Here is a 19,560-nt window from a genome sequence, read left to right on the forward strand (position 1 = left end):
AGAAACTGATAATTGATGCCTTCTTTTTATACTGTAGCCTAAAAGGAAATATTTGATGATATCAATTGATTCAGATCCTATGATCCTTTCTCATCAGTCATGGTTTGTGCAGATGATGGTATCTCTAAATGATGAATGCTGCTGTTTTTGGTGATATTCGCTTTTTTAAACTGCTCCAGCTACTACTTCTGCTAGCATCTACAATGTCCTGATGTCTCTTCAAACCATCACTGATCATCAGTAAATTTTACATTTCATTTTTTGTAAATCAAGGGAGCAGAGTCTGGAGGAAGAGTGGAGAGACACACAGTCCAAACTGCTCTAGGGTGAAGTTTCCACCAATCAGTGATGGTTTGGAGAGTCATGTCTGTCATCGGCTGGTGTTGATCCACTGTGTTTTATTATCAAGTCTAAAGTCAGTGCAGTTTTGTTTTCCCACAAAATCTTACAGCACTTCATGGAGGTACGGATTTCATTTTCCAGCAGGACTTGGCACACTGCCAAAAGTACCAATTGGTTTTATATAATATTCAAATTTTTTGAGACACTGATTAGACTGTAGAACTTCAGGTGTAGAAACAGCCTGATGTTCCTAGAACCACACCTCACTAAGCGATGAGCAGTTTAGGAACTCTTTCTTCTAGCAGTTAAACATTAAACACAGGCTCCAGATCAGACGGAGCAGAGATCTGCGAGCCAGCGACTAATTTTAGACAGCTATCAAAGCCTCTCAGAAGTGGGCCACCTTTCAGCAGGGCTTCAGAAGGACTGCGGACGTCTTGATTTGATCTTTTGATTGTGCCTTTAGGTGCAGGCCATCCACCCGGACTGCGCCATCATCTCCCAGCACATGAGGGCCCAGGAGCTCTGCAATCAGACCAGATGGAGAGAGAGCAGGAACCTGTCTGAACCACAGGGTACGTCCTCAGTCCTCAGTCCATGTCCTAATTCTGCAGATGAAGGCCTAATCCCATTTCTTGTTTGTATCACTACCCCTTGATTTTGAATGTTACCCTTCCCTTGGTTACTGCACTTGGGCAGATCTCCTTATCTTAATCACAAGATGCAAACTTCTACATTCTAATAATGTTGTAATGCAAGCTATTATTAAATCACATGATTCCAGAACATTCCTGGAACAGTAGTACACAATGTATACTGTGAAAAAAACATTTTTTTTTTTTACAGAAAATAACAGCAGAAATAAAAAAACGTTTTTTTTTCTGTCTTTTAATGTAAAAAAAATATATACCTGAAAATCACAGTAAAGACATCTGTTTCAATAAATCTTCTGTAAAAGAACAGTCGAAATCTGTACATTTAAATGACAAAAAAACTCTGTTTTTTAACTCAACTCTACAATTTTTTTAAAGGGGTTTGAATGTTAATTTATGGGGTCTCACTAATGTATAAACACAGTCTTTGGTGTAAAAATACAGAGCAGTAAAGTGGTTTTATATTTTTTACATTTTGCTGTAAATGAGAAGTAACACACATTACAAAACTAAATGGAACGCAGATATATTCTTCAGTTTCACTGTTTAATTAAGTTTCAGGGCTGCTTTACCGTAAAAAATATTATTTATTTAAACACTGTTATGTTCACAAGCATTTATTCCTCTTGGCTGGAGTGTATTGTGATGGTGCGGAAGTGTATCTGTGTGATTTTATGGGTGTCGTGGCTTCTTTTATAACGGTACGCTTCCACTGGTGCTTTTCTTCAATGCAAGTTGCTGTGCAGGATCTCTCGGCTCGCCGCATGTGGGCATGTCCATGTGGGCGTCTGTGACGTTTTTTAATTCAAATGAACCAACAGAAGTAGTGTATTGTAAGTTTAATATCTCATTGCAATCTGTAGTTCTGTAAATCCATGTTCCACCATTTTCAGCTTCTCTTCTGTGGTTAAAAGGGGGCTGTTCTGTGTTTGTAAGGCTCGTCTGTGTGTGACGTCGCAGCCTGCTGTTTCCTGATTGGCTGGATGCAGCGCGGTCGCCGGATTCATTTGAATGAAGTTGAGCTGAGCTGCTTTTTTGCTGGAGGGAGGGGCTGCGTTCAACGTAACCCAGCATGCGTCGCGGCATGCATGCGGCGGGTTGCTGTAAGTGAGCAGTGAGTCTGTTAATAACGAGATTCTGAAAAAAGATCATTCACTTTATCACAGCATTTTCTTGATGGCTGTTTCAGTGTATATTGAGTCAAATACACATTAATTGTGTGGGTCATAAAGCTCATCAGCTAAAAGACAACAAAAAAGGCTTTTATAATGTTAGTTATAGTAAAATAAAATAGTAAAATAACAGTTTTTCCCTGCAGAACGTCGATCGAAATCACTTTATTGAAGGAATTTAATCGTAAATACGGTCAGAAAAACTGTAAAATAACAGTTTTTCCTGCAGAACGTCAATTGAAATCACTTTATTAAAGGAATTTAATTGTAAATATGCTCAGAAAAACTGTATAATAACAGTTTTTCCCTACAGAATGTAGATCAAAATCACTTTATTGAAGGAATTTAATCGTAAATATGCTCAAAAAAATGTATAATAACAGTTTGTCCCTGCAGAACATCGATTGAAATCATTTTATTAAAGGAATTTAATTGTAAATATGCTCAGAAAAACTGTAAAATAGCAGTTTGTCCCTGCAGAATGTTGATCGAAATCATTTTATTGAAGGAATTTAATCATAAATATGCTCTGAACAACCCAGTTTGCTGGATAAGAAGTAAGAGCAAGGGGTGAAACTGGATTTAGTCGAAGTCTCATTTAGCTCTTTATTACTGGAACAGGTTGTACCTAATTCTTTATTTTCAGGGTGTTTAATATTTGAAGCCCCTGTAGAGACCCCCATCAGTGGAGCATGTTCCTGTCTGCTCGGATCTGCAGGATGTAGTAGACAAGATAGCGACATTACAGTGAATCATCTTCATGTAGCCGCAGTAGGGGTCTAGATTTAATAGTTCTGCTTGTGGCTTTTGAGGACAGTTTGTCTTAGAACTAAGACAATTAGGCACCTCTTGCTTAGATAGAGACAGCAGGCTTTCAGTTAACAGCTGTGCTGATAGAGTTACAGGTATACAGTGAATAGTGAATATTTGAGTTCTAATCTATATTATGAGAAGCAAGAACCTCTTTTAAGAAGTTTCAAAGTATCCTCAAGTGCAGTAGCAAAGACCATCAAAAATGTTAGGATGAAACTGGCTCTCATCAGCATTTATTCGTAGAAAATGAGAAATGTCTGAAATATCAAAAAAGATGCAGAACTTTCAGACCTCAAATAATGCAAAGAAAAAGTTCATATTTATAAAGTTTTAAGAGTTCAGAAATCAATATTTGGTGGAATAAACCTGTTTTTTTAATCACAGTTTTCATGCATCTTGGCATCATGTTCTCCTCCACCAGTCTTACACACTGCTTTTGGATAACTTTATGCTGCTTTACTCCTGGTGTAAAAATTCAAGCAGTTTAGCTTGGTTTGATGGCTTGTGATCGTCCATCTTCCTCTTGATTATATTCCAGAGGTTTTCAATTTTGGTCAAATCAAAGAAACTCATCATTTTTAAGTGGTCTTAAATATTATAGCTGTATATTTCAAATCACCTCACAGCATCCCAATAGGATTAACATCTCTTTTGAGCCTTTTCTTTGGCAGACTTACTGTAATGTCTTGGGTCGTTGTCATGTTGCATGGTCCACCTCCACTTTAGCTTCAGTTTTTGGACAGATGGTTTTACATTTCTTCAAGCGTCCTCTTGAGCATACAGTGGAACAGCTTATTTCTAATAGTACTTAGATAGTAAATCACTTTCCAGATCCATCTGCATCTAGAACCTTCTTTCTGAAGGCCTCAGAGAGCTTCAACATATCAAACTCACTAACAAATGTTCAAACGTTCCTGAATGCAACCAAACTTAATGACCAAAATCTAGTAGAAAGTCTTCCTTGAATAGTAGAGATAGTTACTAATCCAACAGTAAAAAAATACTTTAAGAAATTAAAATTTTAAAAAGGTATCCTCAATTGCAGTCACCACAAAGACCATCAAAAACAAAATGATGGAATTGGCTCTCATCAGGACCTTAACAGGAAAGGAAGATCAAGAGTTACCTCTTTTGCACAGAATAAGAATGATCAAAATCTAATAGAAAGTCTTGCCTGAACAGTAGAAACAGTTACTAATCCAACAAAAGCAGGATAAACTCTTTTTAAAAGACCTTTATTCAATTTAAAACCCAAAAGAATCAACAAATGAACAGATGTCCCAATTCTTTTGTGTTCTTTCGTGCTTTTATTGTGTCACAACAATGGTTTTATATCAATATTGTATCAAAAGATAACGACTTAAGACTTTCTTTTCTATCACGTCATCATCATCATTACTGAAGGAACCGAATAAACTCTCTCTAATATTAAAACAGGAAATGATGTAATGATGGAAATGCATCACAGATGGAAGAAAAACGAGCTAAGAATTTTAATGTGTAAAGAAAGTAAAGAAAGTAAAAAAAGTACTTTAAGAAACAAAGGTCAGTCAATCCAAGAAAATTGAAATAACTTTGAAAGTATCCTCAATTGCAGTGGCCATCAAAGACCATCAAAAACAAAATGATGGAACTGGCTCTCATCAGGACCTTAACAGTAAAAAGGAAGATCAAGAGTTACCTCTTTTGCACAGGATAAAAATGATCAAAATCTAATAGAAAGTCTTGCCTGAACAGTTGAGACACTTACTAATCCAACAAAAGCAGGATAAACTCTTTTGTAATGACCTTTATTTAATTTAATACCCAGAAGAATCAACAAATGAACAGATGTCCCAATTCTTTTGTGTTCTTTCGTGCTTTTATTGTGTGACAACAATGGTTTTATATCAATATTGTATCAAAAGATAATGACTTAAGACGTTCTTTTCTATCACGTCATCATCATCATTACTGAAGGAACCGAATAAACTCTCTCTAATATTAAAACAGGAAATGATGTAATGATGGAAATGCATCACAGATGGAAGAAAAACGAGCTAAGATTTCTGATTCACGTAAATGGTAATCACCGGTCTACACAAGGCTGTAATCATTTGACCTTCTTTGCTTTGTTTGACGTTTTGTGGCACAACAATTGTGAAAGCGTTTACGTGATTTTTGGTGAAAGCTGCTGCTGATGCAGAATGAAGCTGTGGGTTTTGGTGCGCCAGTGTAACAGATACGCTTCACTATCAGGCAAGAGCTCTGCCCCAGTTCACTCCACCCGATTATGTACATTTGGGTGTGATGAGAGGGTCTTACCCGTGTTGGTTTAATTGAACATGACAGGAAGCTGCATTCTCAGGATGAAGTCTGAATCAGGTTGAACCAGGCTGTGTTTTCCCTTCAGTAAGACTCAGCTTTCAGCAGCTGGTGAAAGGAATATCCTGCAAATCAGCACTTTCTAAACTCCATCTGAGTCATTTGCAGTACAGCCGTTTAAAAAATATTGGTTGGACAATGAAACTGAAACACCTGTCATTTTAGTGTGGGAGGTTGCGTGGCTAAATTGGAGCAGCCTGGTGGCCAATCTTCATTATTTGCACATTATTGCACCAGTAAGAGCAGAGTGTGAAGGTTCAATTAGCAGGGTAAGAGCACAGTTCTGCTCAAAATATTGCAATGCAGACAACATTATGGGATTATGACATACCAGAGTTCAAAAGAGGACAAATTGTTGGTGCACATCTTGCTGGAGCATCTGTGACCAAGACAGCAAGTCTTTGTGATGCATCAAGAGCCACGGTATCCAGGGTAATGTCAGCATACCACCAAGAAGGACCAACCACATCCAACAGGATTAACTGTGGACGCTGTAAGAGGAAGCTGTCTGAAAGGGATGTTCGGGTGCTAACCCGGATTGTATCCAAAAAACATAAAACCACGGCTGATCAAATCGCGGCAGAATTCAATGTGCACCTCAACTCTCCTGTTTCCACCAGAACTGTCCGTCACCACAGTAAATTATTGTGCTCTAAAACCAGGTGTTTCAGTTTCATTGTCCAACCCTTGTATATTATACATTATATTAAAATAATTGCATTAAATTAAGTGATTCATTTGGAAACTTGAACAGTTGTAAAACGTCTTCAAATGAGAAAAAAAATTATATATATATATATATATATATATATATATATATATATATATATATATATATATATAAAGTGGCGTGAAAAGGCAAAAAATCCAAACCAATCTAGCTCTGTGTGAAAAAAGGGTTGTGCCACCCTTGGCAGCAACAACTGCACTCAAGCTTTAGTGATAACTGGTAAAGTTAGTCATGCAAATCTCTGTGGAGGAATTTTGTCTCCACTCTTCTTTACAAAATTGTTTTAATTTAGACACATTGAAGTTTTTTCCAGCATAAACATCCTGTTTAAGATCATTCACAGCATCTCAATCAGCCTTTAACTAGTAGATTTCAACCCTTGATTTAGTTTTTTTTAAGCCGCCTGAGCTTGAGGTCGCGAACAGATGGCCAGAAATTCTTCTTCAGGATTTTCTGGTAAACAGCAGAATTCCTGGTTCCATCTTTTACAGAAACTCGGTTCACTCCCCACATTACTCCAAAGAGAGGCATCTGTGAGCTGATGTATCAGAACCGAGTTGCTGTGCTGGACAACTTGCTACCAGAGCCCTGAGAGAGCACAATTGGCCTTGCTCTCTCTGCGTGGGTAGATGACGCCATCTACCGCCATCTCTCAGGGCTGTGGTAGCTAATGGCAAGCTACATAACCAGGATTCGAATTGGCGATATCCTGATCATAGTGGCAGCGCTTAGCCCGCTGGACCACTTAGAGCCCCAGAAATGACATTGTGACCTTTTAAATGTGTTGCTATTTGAGATCTTTTATCTGCTTCAGATTGTCAGACAGCTTCTTTTTTCAAGTGATTTCTTGATTCTACAGGTCTGGCCATAATCAGGCCTGGTTTGGAGCTTTCCAAAAAGTGTAATTAATCACAGTTAATTTGTGGGAGGCAAACTTTTTTTTTTTTTTACAAAAGGCTAGATTGGTTTGGGTAGATTGGTTTTACCTTAATAAATGAAATCATCATTTAAAAAGTTCCTTTTGTGTTTTTTAACTCAGGTTTTATTTGTTTAATATTAAAGTTTGTTTGATAATCAGAAAAATGTGAGTATGACAAAAATGCAATTTTTTTGTTCTTCTCCTGTGGAGCTTGAGAACCACGAATCACTTTTCTATATTATTTGTCATTGGAGCTGAGAAATGGAGGTGGTCACAATGTTCTGCAGTGGAATTGTCTTGAATATTACGTAAAGCTTAAGTCTGAAAGTGAGTTTTGATAGTGAAAAGTGACAGCAGACATCATAAAGAGGTTTTTCAGATCTGGCTCTGACTCCAGCGAGTTGACGCAATCTCAGCACAGAGGATTTCTCCACTTCTTCCCTTTATTTCGTGGCTCCGGACGGAAAATAGATTGTGTAGGAATTTGCATTACACGACGGCGTGAATGTCTGAGCAGCCGCTGTGTTTGATGCTGGGCTCATTCAGAGGACTGAAGCTCGGAGAACGTCTCCTCTGAGGTGAAAGACAGGCAGGCGGGAGGGGCCGGTGGGAAATTCTCCCGGTGAGAGGGTCTTAACCGCCAGGCCTAATCTCCACGCTGATTTACACAGGCATTGTTCATCTGAAATGAGTTGCGACTCGTGCCGATTTCATCTCTCCCGGTGGACTGGCTGTATGAATTAAGGCGCTATGAATAGAAGTGAGTCTGTGGGCGTGGACGTCCGGGCTGAGAGAGAGAGAGAGAGAGAGAGAGACGGGGGCGGGGCTAATTGACCCAGATGGCAGATGTTAATTGTATTAGGAGGCAGGTAGAGACTCTGGGGTGTTTATCTAGAACTAGAAGATGAAAAGACTAGAATGGATAGAAGAAGAACAGTCAGTGTTATCATAGAGGTACTGAATGCTTGCTGTAAACTGCAAAAAATTACATTTTAAACATCTGTAATTTCTCCTTTTTGCGTTGTCAGAATTTTATAATTTAAATACAAAGTTTTCTTATTCTTATTAACTTGTGGTTTCTAAGGCTGGTAACTCTGATGAACTTATCCTGTGCAACAGAGGAAACACTTGCTCTTCCTTTCCTGATGAGTGCCAGTTCCACCATTACAATGTTTTTAATGGACTTTGCATTGACTTTATTTGAGAATACTTTCAAAGTTCTTGAAAGTTGGGTAGTTCTTGCCATAATATGGATTAGAACATTACTCAAATAGAGCTAGTCACTGTATACCAAAACTGATGCTCTCAAACACATTAAGATACAAAAAAAATTAGGTAGTTAACTCTTGATGAGTTCAGCACAGCTGTTAACTGAAAGCCTAAAATTCCAGGTGACTCTACCTCATAAAGCTGAGTGAGAAAATTAAAGCCATGATGTGCAAAACTGTCTGTATATATATATTACACAAAAGAGATGACAATAAGTGCATGTAAATCATTACATCATATTTAATCAGTATATATATATATATATATATATATATATATATCATAGCTATTGTAAACTATAAGCATATATTTTGTAAAATTAAAAAACAGCAACTAATTCAAAGCATTAGTCTGTGTTTTTCAGTTGCTACAGGACTCTTATCTGACTGACAGCGGTTTTAACCAATCAAAGCTTTTAAAAAAGGCTTCTGCCTACACGTGTTTGTGTGGCCCTTCTCCTGATTTTGAGAAGGGTGTAGTAATGAGTATATTAGCAAAGTCGCAGGAATATCTAACCAATCAGATTCATGATTTTCACTCCCGGGGCGGGGCCATGGCTGTCTAACCCCTTCTCAGCGCTGTGTTGAAGGTGTTACACGTTGATTAAAGTAAAACGGAGCTCATGCTGGATTAGTTAAACAGTTAAACAGCTAACTATAATGGAACTGCAATGGTAAATGAGACAGATATTGTGTCACATCATATTAAAAAGCCTTTTTAAAGGTCTTTCAGTGTGAAACAAATTCACAATAATAGGCCGTCTGACTGGTGAGTTTTTGTGTTTACTTAAAGTTTCGGCTAACCTGGCATCTCGTAGGCATACAAATGAGTGAGTGATATTTGCTGAACAGCTGTACTTGTAGGAAAATGAAGCATTGATTTTGTCGTTTGAAGCTGTTGTATTTTTGGGCTGTTAATGTGCAGTAAGCTCAAATAGCTCAAGACAGAGAATGTGTAGTTTTAACATAAATGAATACCCACTATATTAACTGCACGCCACTGGTGTGATACATCTATAAAGTAACTTTTCAATGATATTCTTATTTCTTGAGTTGCATCTGTATATGTTCAAGTTCAGCTTTGTGGCTTTATGTCTGGGTGAGGCCTCTACTATCTATCTAAAGGACATCACTACACAGCTTTTAGGTTGGTGCCTTTTTGTCGTTGGCATTTTGTTCGCTGACTCCCTGTAGCTCTTCAGAACATGCCAATCGCTCCATCACAAAAATCCGCCAGAGAAACGTCTCCCCCCGGCAGAGCGTGACCCTGTTTAACTGCAGGCTTTAGAAATAACACCAGTTCCCTTCAGCGGGACAGACACGCGTCTGTGTACTGCAGACTGCCTCCCGGCCTCTAAAAGCACCGAAAACACTCTAAAGTGGAGGCATGTCTCTAAAGACCCGAACATTTTCCCATCATGTTTTCTTCATTATAAAGCTGCAGTCATGCATCACATTCGGCTCAGTGTAACTTTTCTACTAGTATATGGTGAAGGTGCATCTAAAAAAAATGCAATATTATTGAAAAGTTACTTTATTTCAGTGAATATATTATATATATATATATATTATATAGATGTATTACACACAGAGTGATCTATTTAAAGCGTTTATTTCTTTTATTGTTGATGTTTATTATGGCTTATGTGTCTCTTAGAATGAAAATTAGTATATTATATACTGTAAGACCAATTGGTACTTTTGTCAGTGTGGGCAGTGTGCCAAGTCCTGCTGGAAAATGAAATCCGCATCTCCATAAAAGTTGTCAGTAGCAGAGGGAAGCATGAAGTGCTGTAAGATTTTGCGGGAAAACAAAACTGCACTGACTTTAGACTTGATAATAAAACACAGTGGATCAACACCAGCAGATGACAGACATGTCTCTTCAAACCATCACTGATTGGTGGAAACTTCACACTAGACCTCAAGCAGTTTGGACTGTGTGTCTCTCCACTCTTCCTCCAGACTCTGCTCTCTTGATTTACAAATAAAATGTAAAATTTACTGATGATCAGTGATGGATTTCATCATGCGGATTTCATTTTCCAGCAGGACTTGGCACATTGCCCACACTGCTAAAAGTACCAATTGGTCTTATATAATATTCTAATTTTCTGAGACACTGATTTTTTTATTTTTTGGTTTTCATTGGCTGTAAGCCATAATAATCAACAATAAAATAAATAAACACTTAAAATAGATCACTCTGTGTTTAATACATCTATATGATATATATATATATATATATGAGTTTCTCATTTTGAACTGAATTACTGAAATAAAGTAACTTTTCAATGATTTTACACTTTTTCTAACCATTTTGACCATCTGAAACCAGTTAGTATTTTCAGTTTTGTTCTTCTATGTCGTACATAAACTTTATAAAAGTAGCAGAAGTGGATTCTGCTAAACCCACATGGGCATTGACCTATTGGGCCCAAGCCCAATACCAAACCACTTGGCCATCCTGATCAACAGGGACCCATTTAATCAGGTAGATCTTTCAAAATAAATAAGTAAACTAGTAAACTGATAAACTGATGCCCTATTTCTCCAAAACTGGCCACCTAAAATAAATGTCATGCCTCTAAATTTGCAATCTAGGTCAACCTGCTTTAAGCCCCACTGTCCTCAAGAGACATTCGTTTTAAGCCCTTCAAGGGCATCCCGCAGCATCTTTTCCTAAAACTGTGTGTCATCAGTGTGACTGCAGTAGGTAAATGTTTTTGGAGTCCTAAACACTTAGACAAATGTTTGTGGACTTCAGTAGTTAGTCTTAAGCTTAAGGACAAAGGTGTATTTTAAGGTACAGCTCTAGAAAAAAAATAAGAGACCACTTAAAAATGATGAGTTTCTTTGATTTTACTAAACCAGAAACCTCTGAAATATAATCAAGAGGAAGATGGATGATGACAAACCATCAAACCAAACTGAACTGCTTGAATTTTTGCACCAGGAGTAAAGCAGCATAAATTTATCCAAAAGCAGTGTGTAAGACTGGTGGAGGAGAACATGATGCCAAGGTGCATAAAAAAAACTGTGATTAAAAAACAGGGTTATTCCACCAAATATTGATTTCTTAACTCTTAAAACTTTATGAATATGAACTTGTTTTCTTTGCAATTATTTGAGGTCTGAAAGCTCTGCATCTTATTTGTTATTTCAGCCATTTCTCATTTTCTGCAAATAAATGCTCTAAATGACAATATCTTTTATTTGGAATTTGGGAGACTAAACCAATAAATAGCAAAATCAGAGAAACTGATTCAGAAACTGAAGTGGTCTCTTAATTTCTTCCAGAGCTGTATAAAAAAATAGACTGCTCTCTGCAATGAACAGGAGTTTAAACATCCACATTTAACAGGATGTCTATATACTTTTTCACTGGCTGGGAAGTGTAAGGGGAGCTTAAAAACGAGAATTGTGATTGGCTTAATTTATCAGTAGTCAACATGCTTTTAAAAGGCATCAGCTGTCTTATTTCCCCATTTCCCTAATTACGTCTGCTCCTTCTCCTCTCCTCCATTCCTTCACCTTATTGTGGGGTAGAAGAGGAGACGTAGAAAAGAAGGAGTAGGAAAGGAGGAGTAGCAAAAGGTTCTGGAAGCAGCCTGTGACAGCCTGTCACTTCAAGAGTGCAGCCATTTTTTGAGGATGCATGTATCATCTACTCTATACAGCACTGCCCATCTAATAGCTGCCTTCTTCTTCTTCTTCTTCTTCTTCTTCTTCTTCTTCTTCTGTCAGTCAGTATGACTCTCAACACATGCCAGGAGGCTTATAAACAAGAGCTCTCTGACCTTTAAGGAAACGTCCTAAAATTAGTGACCATCTGATTAATGGTCAGTGACATCATGAACTACTTGACACACACCACAAGTCATGACAGGCCAAAGCCGAGCTTATCTTGTCTCTAAAGTCTTCAGGCGAGTGTGTGAAGGGTTGTACTGTACACTAGAGTTTAGATTCTCTGGGCTGGGTTGGTCGAGATTTTCCATCATCCACAGCTAAAAGGCGGCTGTCACGTCTGGTGCTGTTAGCTCCTCTGTCCCTTCCACACCCAGCTCTAACGGAGGTTCTCAGGTCAACAACTACATTACCCAGAATGCACCACCCGCTGACATCACGCACTCACCTGATCACGTGACACCTCACCTGCTTCCTCCAGGAAGTCCCGAATACTGATTACTGGCACTATAAAAGAGCACTCCACACACACAAACACCCACGCCGCGTATTGTAGGTTCTCCTCATTACAAAGCGTTTCTATATCTCTTGTCTATCTTGTGTATGACCTTGCCTTTGTTTTCTCGACGCCGATTATTGCCTTTGCCTCTGATATTGGATTGCTTGTGTATTACCTGGACTGTGTTTTCACTACTGCCTCTTGGATTACCTCTGACATTGGATCTCTCGTGTATGAACTCTGGACTGTCTCTCGTTTATGGTATGGTTTTGTCTACATTGCTCTGGTTTCTGGTGATTAACTGTTTTCTGTATCAACCACATATTACTTTTATAATAAACATATATTTTTATCAGTATCTGCACGTGTCTGCAATTCTGTGCTCATCATGACAGCGGCGAGTAACCTTATTGCTGTTTTTGTGTTCTATGCTTAGGCTGTATGCTTAAAAAAATATATATGGGCCTTAGAGAAACAAATATATGCACTAACTGTTCGGGCAATCATATTGAGAATTATATACATGCTATATGGTTTTGCATGCCTGTTCAGAGATTCTGGAAGATGATATGTGAAGACTTATCTACCTGGTTTAATTGCAATATCCCAGCTTCACCCAAACTATGCATTTTAGGTGATGTAAGTGAACTAAACATGGAAACAAATATATTGCACATAGTTCTCACTGTCTTATGCATCGCTAAGAAAACTATCCTCATGAAGTGGAAATCAAAAAATGATTTATGCATAAATCACTATAGAAATTTACTTTTAGACCACATTAGTCTGGAAAGAATGTCTGCAACCTCAAAAAAACAATTGGCTACATTTGAATCTCTCTGGTTCCCACTGATCAGCTCCATCACATGATGGGGGTGGGCGGCTGTAGTCGTGTCTCCTGGTGCGTCCGGCAGGTGGCTGGGGGGGAATCGGGGGATTCGGGTGTCTGATGGCCCTTGGACTGGGGACGGTGGCTGCCGCTTGGTGATTTCTGTGTGCGGGCCCTGGTTGTTGGTGGGGGGGGCTGGATGTATGCTCTTGTGGTCTTGGGGTGTGGGTCTGGGGGGCCCATGGTGGTGGGTGCTGGCCCTGTCCGGTTGGCTGGGTTCCCCTGTGGCGGTCGGGGTGCGGAGTCCGGGGCCCTGGTGCCCGTGGGCGTCTGTCGCCTGTTTGGGTCCCTCCCTGCGCTGGGGAGGGTCTATGCCTCTCTTGGGCGCGCCGTCGTGGGGGGTGGTGGTTTGGTCCGTGTTGGGGTGTCTGGTTGGCATTCCGGGATTCTGGGTGCCCTCCCTGTGGGGAGGTAGGGGCACTCAGGTGGGGAAGCGGCAGTCTCCCACTTAAGACCAGTTGGTCCTGGGCTCAGGACCACTGTGTGTGTATGAGAAAGAGTGGGATGTTGAGTGTAAATGTGTGTGTGTGTGTGTGTGTGTGTGTGTGTGTGTGTGCGTGTGTGTGTGCGTGTGTGTAATATCTGTTGTCTTTTGTATGTGAGTGGGGTGTGTATTTATGTTGTATTGCAGTGTGGGGATGGGGGCGCTGTCTTGCAGAACGGCGGTGTCCTGGGGCCGTAGCCGCTCTACACCCTGGACTTGCCTTCCCTGTACTGCGGTTGGGTGTATGGAACTGGGTGCCTAGTGAGCCAGCAGTAGTTGGCTCTCTTCCTCCGGGGGGTAGTCCTCTGCCCCTCGGTCCTTTCCTGGCCCTTCCCCGACTCCTACTCAGTCTAACATCGCATTACACATACAAACTCATCATACAGCTTACACACATCATATTACACATAGGGTTTTGGGGGGCAGGTGCTCCCTGCTCCTCAATTTTATTTTTGCATTTTAGACATTGAGGGCCTTTGGGGGGGCAGTGTGGTTGGGTGCTGTTATTCAGTTCTCATATTACAGCTGTCCCTCCAATTTTAATAGCACTGTAGCTTTCATTCACTCTTCTCATTATACACATTCATATCACTGCAACATGCTGGGTGGGGGAAGGAGGGGGGTCAGGTCTTCTCACACCCTGGTTTCGTGCACCCTGCCTGGGGTGTGGGTCGGGTGGTTGTTCGGGGCCGGGCTGGCTGCTTCCCTAGGTTGCCGCTGGCTCGGTACTGGTGCCCGCATGCCCGCATTAGGTGTCTATGTATGTTCTGTGTGTGTGACTGGTGTGTGTGACTGGTGTGCGTGACTGGTGTGTGTGACTGGTCTGTGAGTGAATGTGCACGTGTGCGACGGGTGTATGTGTGACGGATGTGTGTGTGACGGGTGTGTGAATGTGCATGTGTGCGTGAACAGTTGGTCCTGGGTTTGGGGCTGACTGAGCATGGACACCTGTGGGACATGGGTGCGTAGGGCGGGTTTTTGCCCTCCCTACCGCTCCACGCTGCTTTCCGCCGATCGTCACTGCCGTTCCTGCGGGGGTGGGCGTCCGTGGGTCCATGGGTGCGTGGCCGGATGCCCTAATATGGTCTCTGGCCCGCCCCCTAGGTGGCCGTGGCCTGGGGGTGGCTTGGGCCCCCTTGGCGTGGGAGGGGGGGCCTGCCGGGTGTCGGGCTGTTCCCGGGTGCTTGGGATCTCGGGGGCCGCATGCTCGGCTCGTGCAAGGGGTGCTGGCCTGCCGGAGGGGTGGGCTGCTCGCTTCCTTTGGCTCTCTGGACTCTTGCTCTTTGCCATGGGGGCTTCGTCTGGAGTCTCCCCTGTCCTCATCTGGGGTGTGCACATGGTTACCATCGGGATGTGTGGCCGCGGGTCTTCTGGGCTCCTAATGGGCTGTGGATGGTCTGGGTCCACTGGGTTCTTCCCTATCTGCCTCTGGATCGCAGGGGCATGGTGGCGGTTTCTTGCCTCCATTGTGGTAGGCATTTCATGACATAATCCGTAACACATGACATATTTTTGCAAAAAACAATAGAATAGAAGTAACTGTGCGTGTGTGTGTATGTATTTATGTGTATGTATTAATATGTATGTATATTTATGTATGTGTGTATATGTATAAGCATATGTATAGTTAGATATGTGAGTATGTGTATATATGTATGTTTGTTTATTTTCTGTTTATTTTATTTTATTATTATTTTTTTTGTTTGTTTGTTTGTTTAGTTTTTTTTTTTTTTTTTTTTTTTCTCTTTTCTTTTTCTTTTTCTTGTACCCCCTCCTGTACCTCACACTCCGATCCTTCCAACCCTGAACTCCCACAACTATATCCACACAAAATATATATATATATATATATATATATATATATATATATATATATATATATATATATATATATATAAAAAATAATATAAAAAAAAAAAAAAAAAAAAAAAATAATAATAATAATAATAATAATAATAAAAAATAAAATAAATAAATAAAAATAAAGTATTAATTGTCCTCCGAAGAGGGGGGGTGGTGGTTGGGCCAAAAAAAAAAAAAAAAAAAAAATATATATATATATATATATATATATATATATATATATATAGTTTGTTCAGAAAGTATTTTATATTCCTAAACATTTATAATTATTTACAGTAGACAAAAGTAATTGTACATTTTGTTATTGTTCTTGGTCTTTTTGGTTTAATAAGTGTGCAGTGCGTATCCTTATTTTAGTTTTTTGTGTTTTGCTATAGGCTATATGCTTTAAAAATTTGTTTGTTCAGAAAGTATTTCATAGTCTTAAACATCGTTAATTATATTAGAGTAGACGGGGTGGTCGGTTCTTAATAGAAAAAATTATTGAATAATTTTTCAGTGTTGCAATGTTAATCAACATTATTCTGAAAGGATTTCGCTCATTTAAACAGCCCGAATATGTTTTTAAAAGCTCATATTTTTTAGCTCTACTTACTAAAAAAATGTCAGGTTTAATTCAGGCTCGGGCTGTAAATGACATGGGTGTATGGGTCGGGTCGTGTCGGAAAGTGCACGGGCTTGGGCCAGGTCGGGCTGTTTTTTTTGGAGCTCGATCTAAGCTCTATACTGTTCACCAGAGTGGGCAAACAGTGGAAGAGAAGCTTGTAATGCTTGGCCAAAACATTAAAACCAGCTCTCCAACTCTCTAATATTGTGTAGGTCCTCCAAAGGATATAACATTTCCAGCATGAACTTCTTCTCCAGCGGTTTGTCCTTCAGTAGTTCCTCTACCCAAATCAAAGCAGACAGGCTGGCCTTCGCTCCCCTGGTGCATCAGTGAGCCCTGGGCACTAATGACTCTCTTGCCAGTTCACTGGTTATCTTTCCTTAGAGCACTTTCAGTAGGTACTGATGAGCAGAAATACTAGGAATCCCTGACAAGACCTCCCTTGTCTTTTGGAAGTTCACAGGTGCTTGTGACCATTGTTCTAAAATGTAGATACTAGTGTTTTAAATACTTCTGTAGAAGGTGAAGTATCAAATTAAGCTTACTCTTTAAGTAAAAGTGTAAAAGTAGTGGTTTTAAAACTACTTAAAGTATAAAAGTAAAAGTAATGTACGGAGAAAAAATGCCATTAAGAACAAAAGCTTAGACCGCATCACTTTAGGGTCCTATAGTGTACTACCCCCCTCTCCAAAAACACATTTTTTCTAAAAATGTAGTCATAATGACTATAATGTTCGTTTATTAAAATGTTAATGTTGGTAATATAATTTTGGATTTTGCACTAGGCTGTTCCCTAGTGTTTCAGCTGCATATATGCTGATTGTAAATGAATGTATTTTAGTAGAATGTAAATATATAAAAGCTATTAAAGTTTAGTTGGACTGGGGTTTGTCTGGAGTTCTCTTGAGTCTCTGCACGAATCATCTTCATACTAGACTACATACATCTGCTATGTTCTTGCTGGAGTGTGTGGGGGGGGGGGGGGGGGGGTCATGTGCAGGTGTGATGTATCACAGTATAAACCAATAGGGAGTCAGAATGGTATATGTTTATACTTCTCTACATCCAATCACCATCAGATTCACTCTATCTGGATAAAGGAGAGATTTATCTGGATAGGGGTTTTATTGAACGATGAGAAGCCGGAATGAAAACGAGCTGAAATGAAATAGGAGTAACGAGGCTTTTTTTATTAAAATGAGTAGAAAGTTCACATAACTGTGTGACAATGTAAGAAGTAGAAGCCAAAAGTCACCTGAAAAATAAAAATTACTCCAGTAAAGTATAGATAAACAATGTTTCTACTTAAATAAGACAACAATGTATTTTTACTTTGTTACTTGACACCTCTGCTGAGAAAATGACTCAAGAAACTCTTGCGTAAAAATGTCTAAAATATTTAATCAAATCAAACGACTGGAACTGCTGGTGTTTTCAGAATGATGTACTGATAAATCCCAGAGTCCAGGCCTCAACATCATTGAATGGGTTTAAAAGGAAATGTGTGGTGAGAAACAGAAAAGGCTTCTGACTTTTTACTTTCTTTGAAATGATTACTGAAAATTCTAATCTTATATGATAAAAGTTGTACATTTTCTATGAGTTTTATTTGATTACAGACAGTATGAACCCAATATATTTCATGTTTTCATAAAATTATATTTATTATTTTAATTGGTTAATATCAGAGACTGTAAAAAAAAGATGGACGCCGTGTCGCCGTTCTCATTCATTCAATAAAAATGAAGCCAAAATCTTCCGCCATGTTGGCGATCCTGATACCTGAGTCTGCGCAGTAGAGACCAGAGGAGGGAGAAAGACTGTGGAGAGACCACCTATTCATTTGAATAACCCCGCCCCTGAGGGCTGCCTCGCGGTCACAGGCTGCAGAGCGGGGCGGAGCGGAGCTGACGGTCTGTTATTGGTCCCGCCCATAACCAGCCCTTTTACAATAACCACACCTTTTTTAATAGAGCTGAATAACGTTTTAAAAACCGAATTCTGTGGGGATATAAAATGGAACAATATAAGCAGAGGTTACACTAGCTGTTACATTTAAATAAAGGAGGTAGAATTACAGTATATTAGAAAAAAACGTGATAGAAAGTTGTCTGTTTTGCCATTGAAACCTATGGGGATGGGTGGAGTTACACAGCTTTCTGAAACCGAACAGCAGGGGGCGCCCGACCTGTGGTGGCTTCACTTTTGAGAGACGATGCTCTGTCCAGCTATACACAGTCTATGGTTAATATAAACTAAATTGCCAAAAGCATTTGGCAATAATTTGAACTTAGGTTCCAATCACTTTCATGGCTACAGCTTCTAAAAACATTAGTGAGAAAATAGGTTGTTCAGATAATTTCCATATGGTACCATCATAGGATGCAGCACCTGTGCAACAAGTCCAGCTGATATCCAGGTGATGTCAATAGGTGATAATAACCATGTGTTGGTACAAAAGCAGCATCACCAAACGTCTGAGATAGACAAATGGACAAAAACTAAAATTTAAATGTTTAAAAAAAAAATTACTCATTTGTATACTTCATTGAAAAGCTATATGACTAGTGGTAGGATGGGCCCCCCTTATATGTGAGCCTTGGTCCTCACAAAGCTTCTTCACTGGGGTTTCTGTATTGCATGTTCAGTGTTTTGGCTGATTCTCTGTCCTGTAAAGCTGCTTTACACTAGGATTAACACACAAGAGACGCTGGGTAGAAGAGCTAGTAAACTAGGTTCAATACAGGGCCAGGGTTACCAGGAAACAGGGGGTATATATATACTAGGGGGCACAGGTGTGAGCAATCTCAGAAGTCAGGTGAGCCGGTACGCCGAAGCCTCATGTCATCTGGCATGTGCGGGAGTTTAGGGGCAGGTGCATTATGGGAACTGGAGTCTTTAGTGTGTGAATATAAGAGTCCAGGCAGACCCAGTATCAGGAATGACACAAACACCTATGATTAATTAGGAGAATTAAGACATTCCAATGTGTACTTTTCCTGTCGTTACGATAGCATTAGATTGATATATCTCCCCTTCTACAGCTCATATTATTATTAAACCATTCAAGGTATCTGATATGAGGTTCTAGTGTGTGTTGAATAACTTTTAACCCCAAAATTTCTGTATTTTTATCATTTTTTTAGGCTGCAGGACGGAGTGGGACGAGATACGCTGCTGGCTCAGAGCAGATGTCGGTCAGGTGGTTAACGTGTCCTGTTCCGAAGTTTTCCAGCACTTCTCCAGCAAGCCAGGTCAGCCTTTTTTTAC

General features: G+C 39.7%; 1 protein-coding gene across 1 annotated transcript in view; it reads left to right on the forward strand.

Moving 5' to 3' along the window:
• ghrhra (growth hormone releasing hormone receptor a) overlaps positions 1-19,560 on the forward strand; it is a 53,102-nt gene that overhangs the window by 1,832 nt on the left and 31,710 nt on the right. The window contains exons 2-3 of the mRNA XM_022678726.2: positions 809-917; positions 19,437-19,544. Of these exons, the coding sequence (XP_022534447.2) occupies positions 809-917; positions 19,437-19,544 (217 nt within the window). The remainder of the gene's footprint in view (positions 1-808; positions 918-19,436; positions 19,545-19,560) is intronic.

Source organism: Astyanax mexicanus, chromosome 4, assembly GCF_023375975.1.
Source record: "Astyanax mexicanus isolate ESR-SI-001 chromosome 4, AstMex3_surface, whole genome shotgun sequence".
Taxonomy (NCBI): Eukaryota; Metazoa; Chordata; class Actinopteri; order Characiformes; family Acestrorhamphidae; genus Astyanax; species Astyanax mexicanus.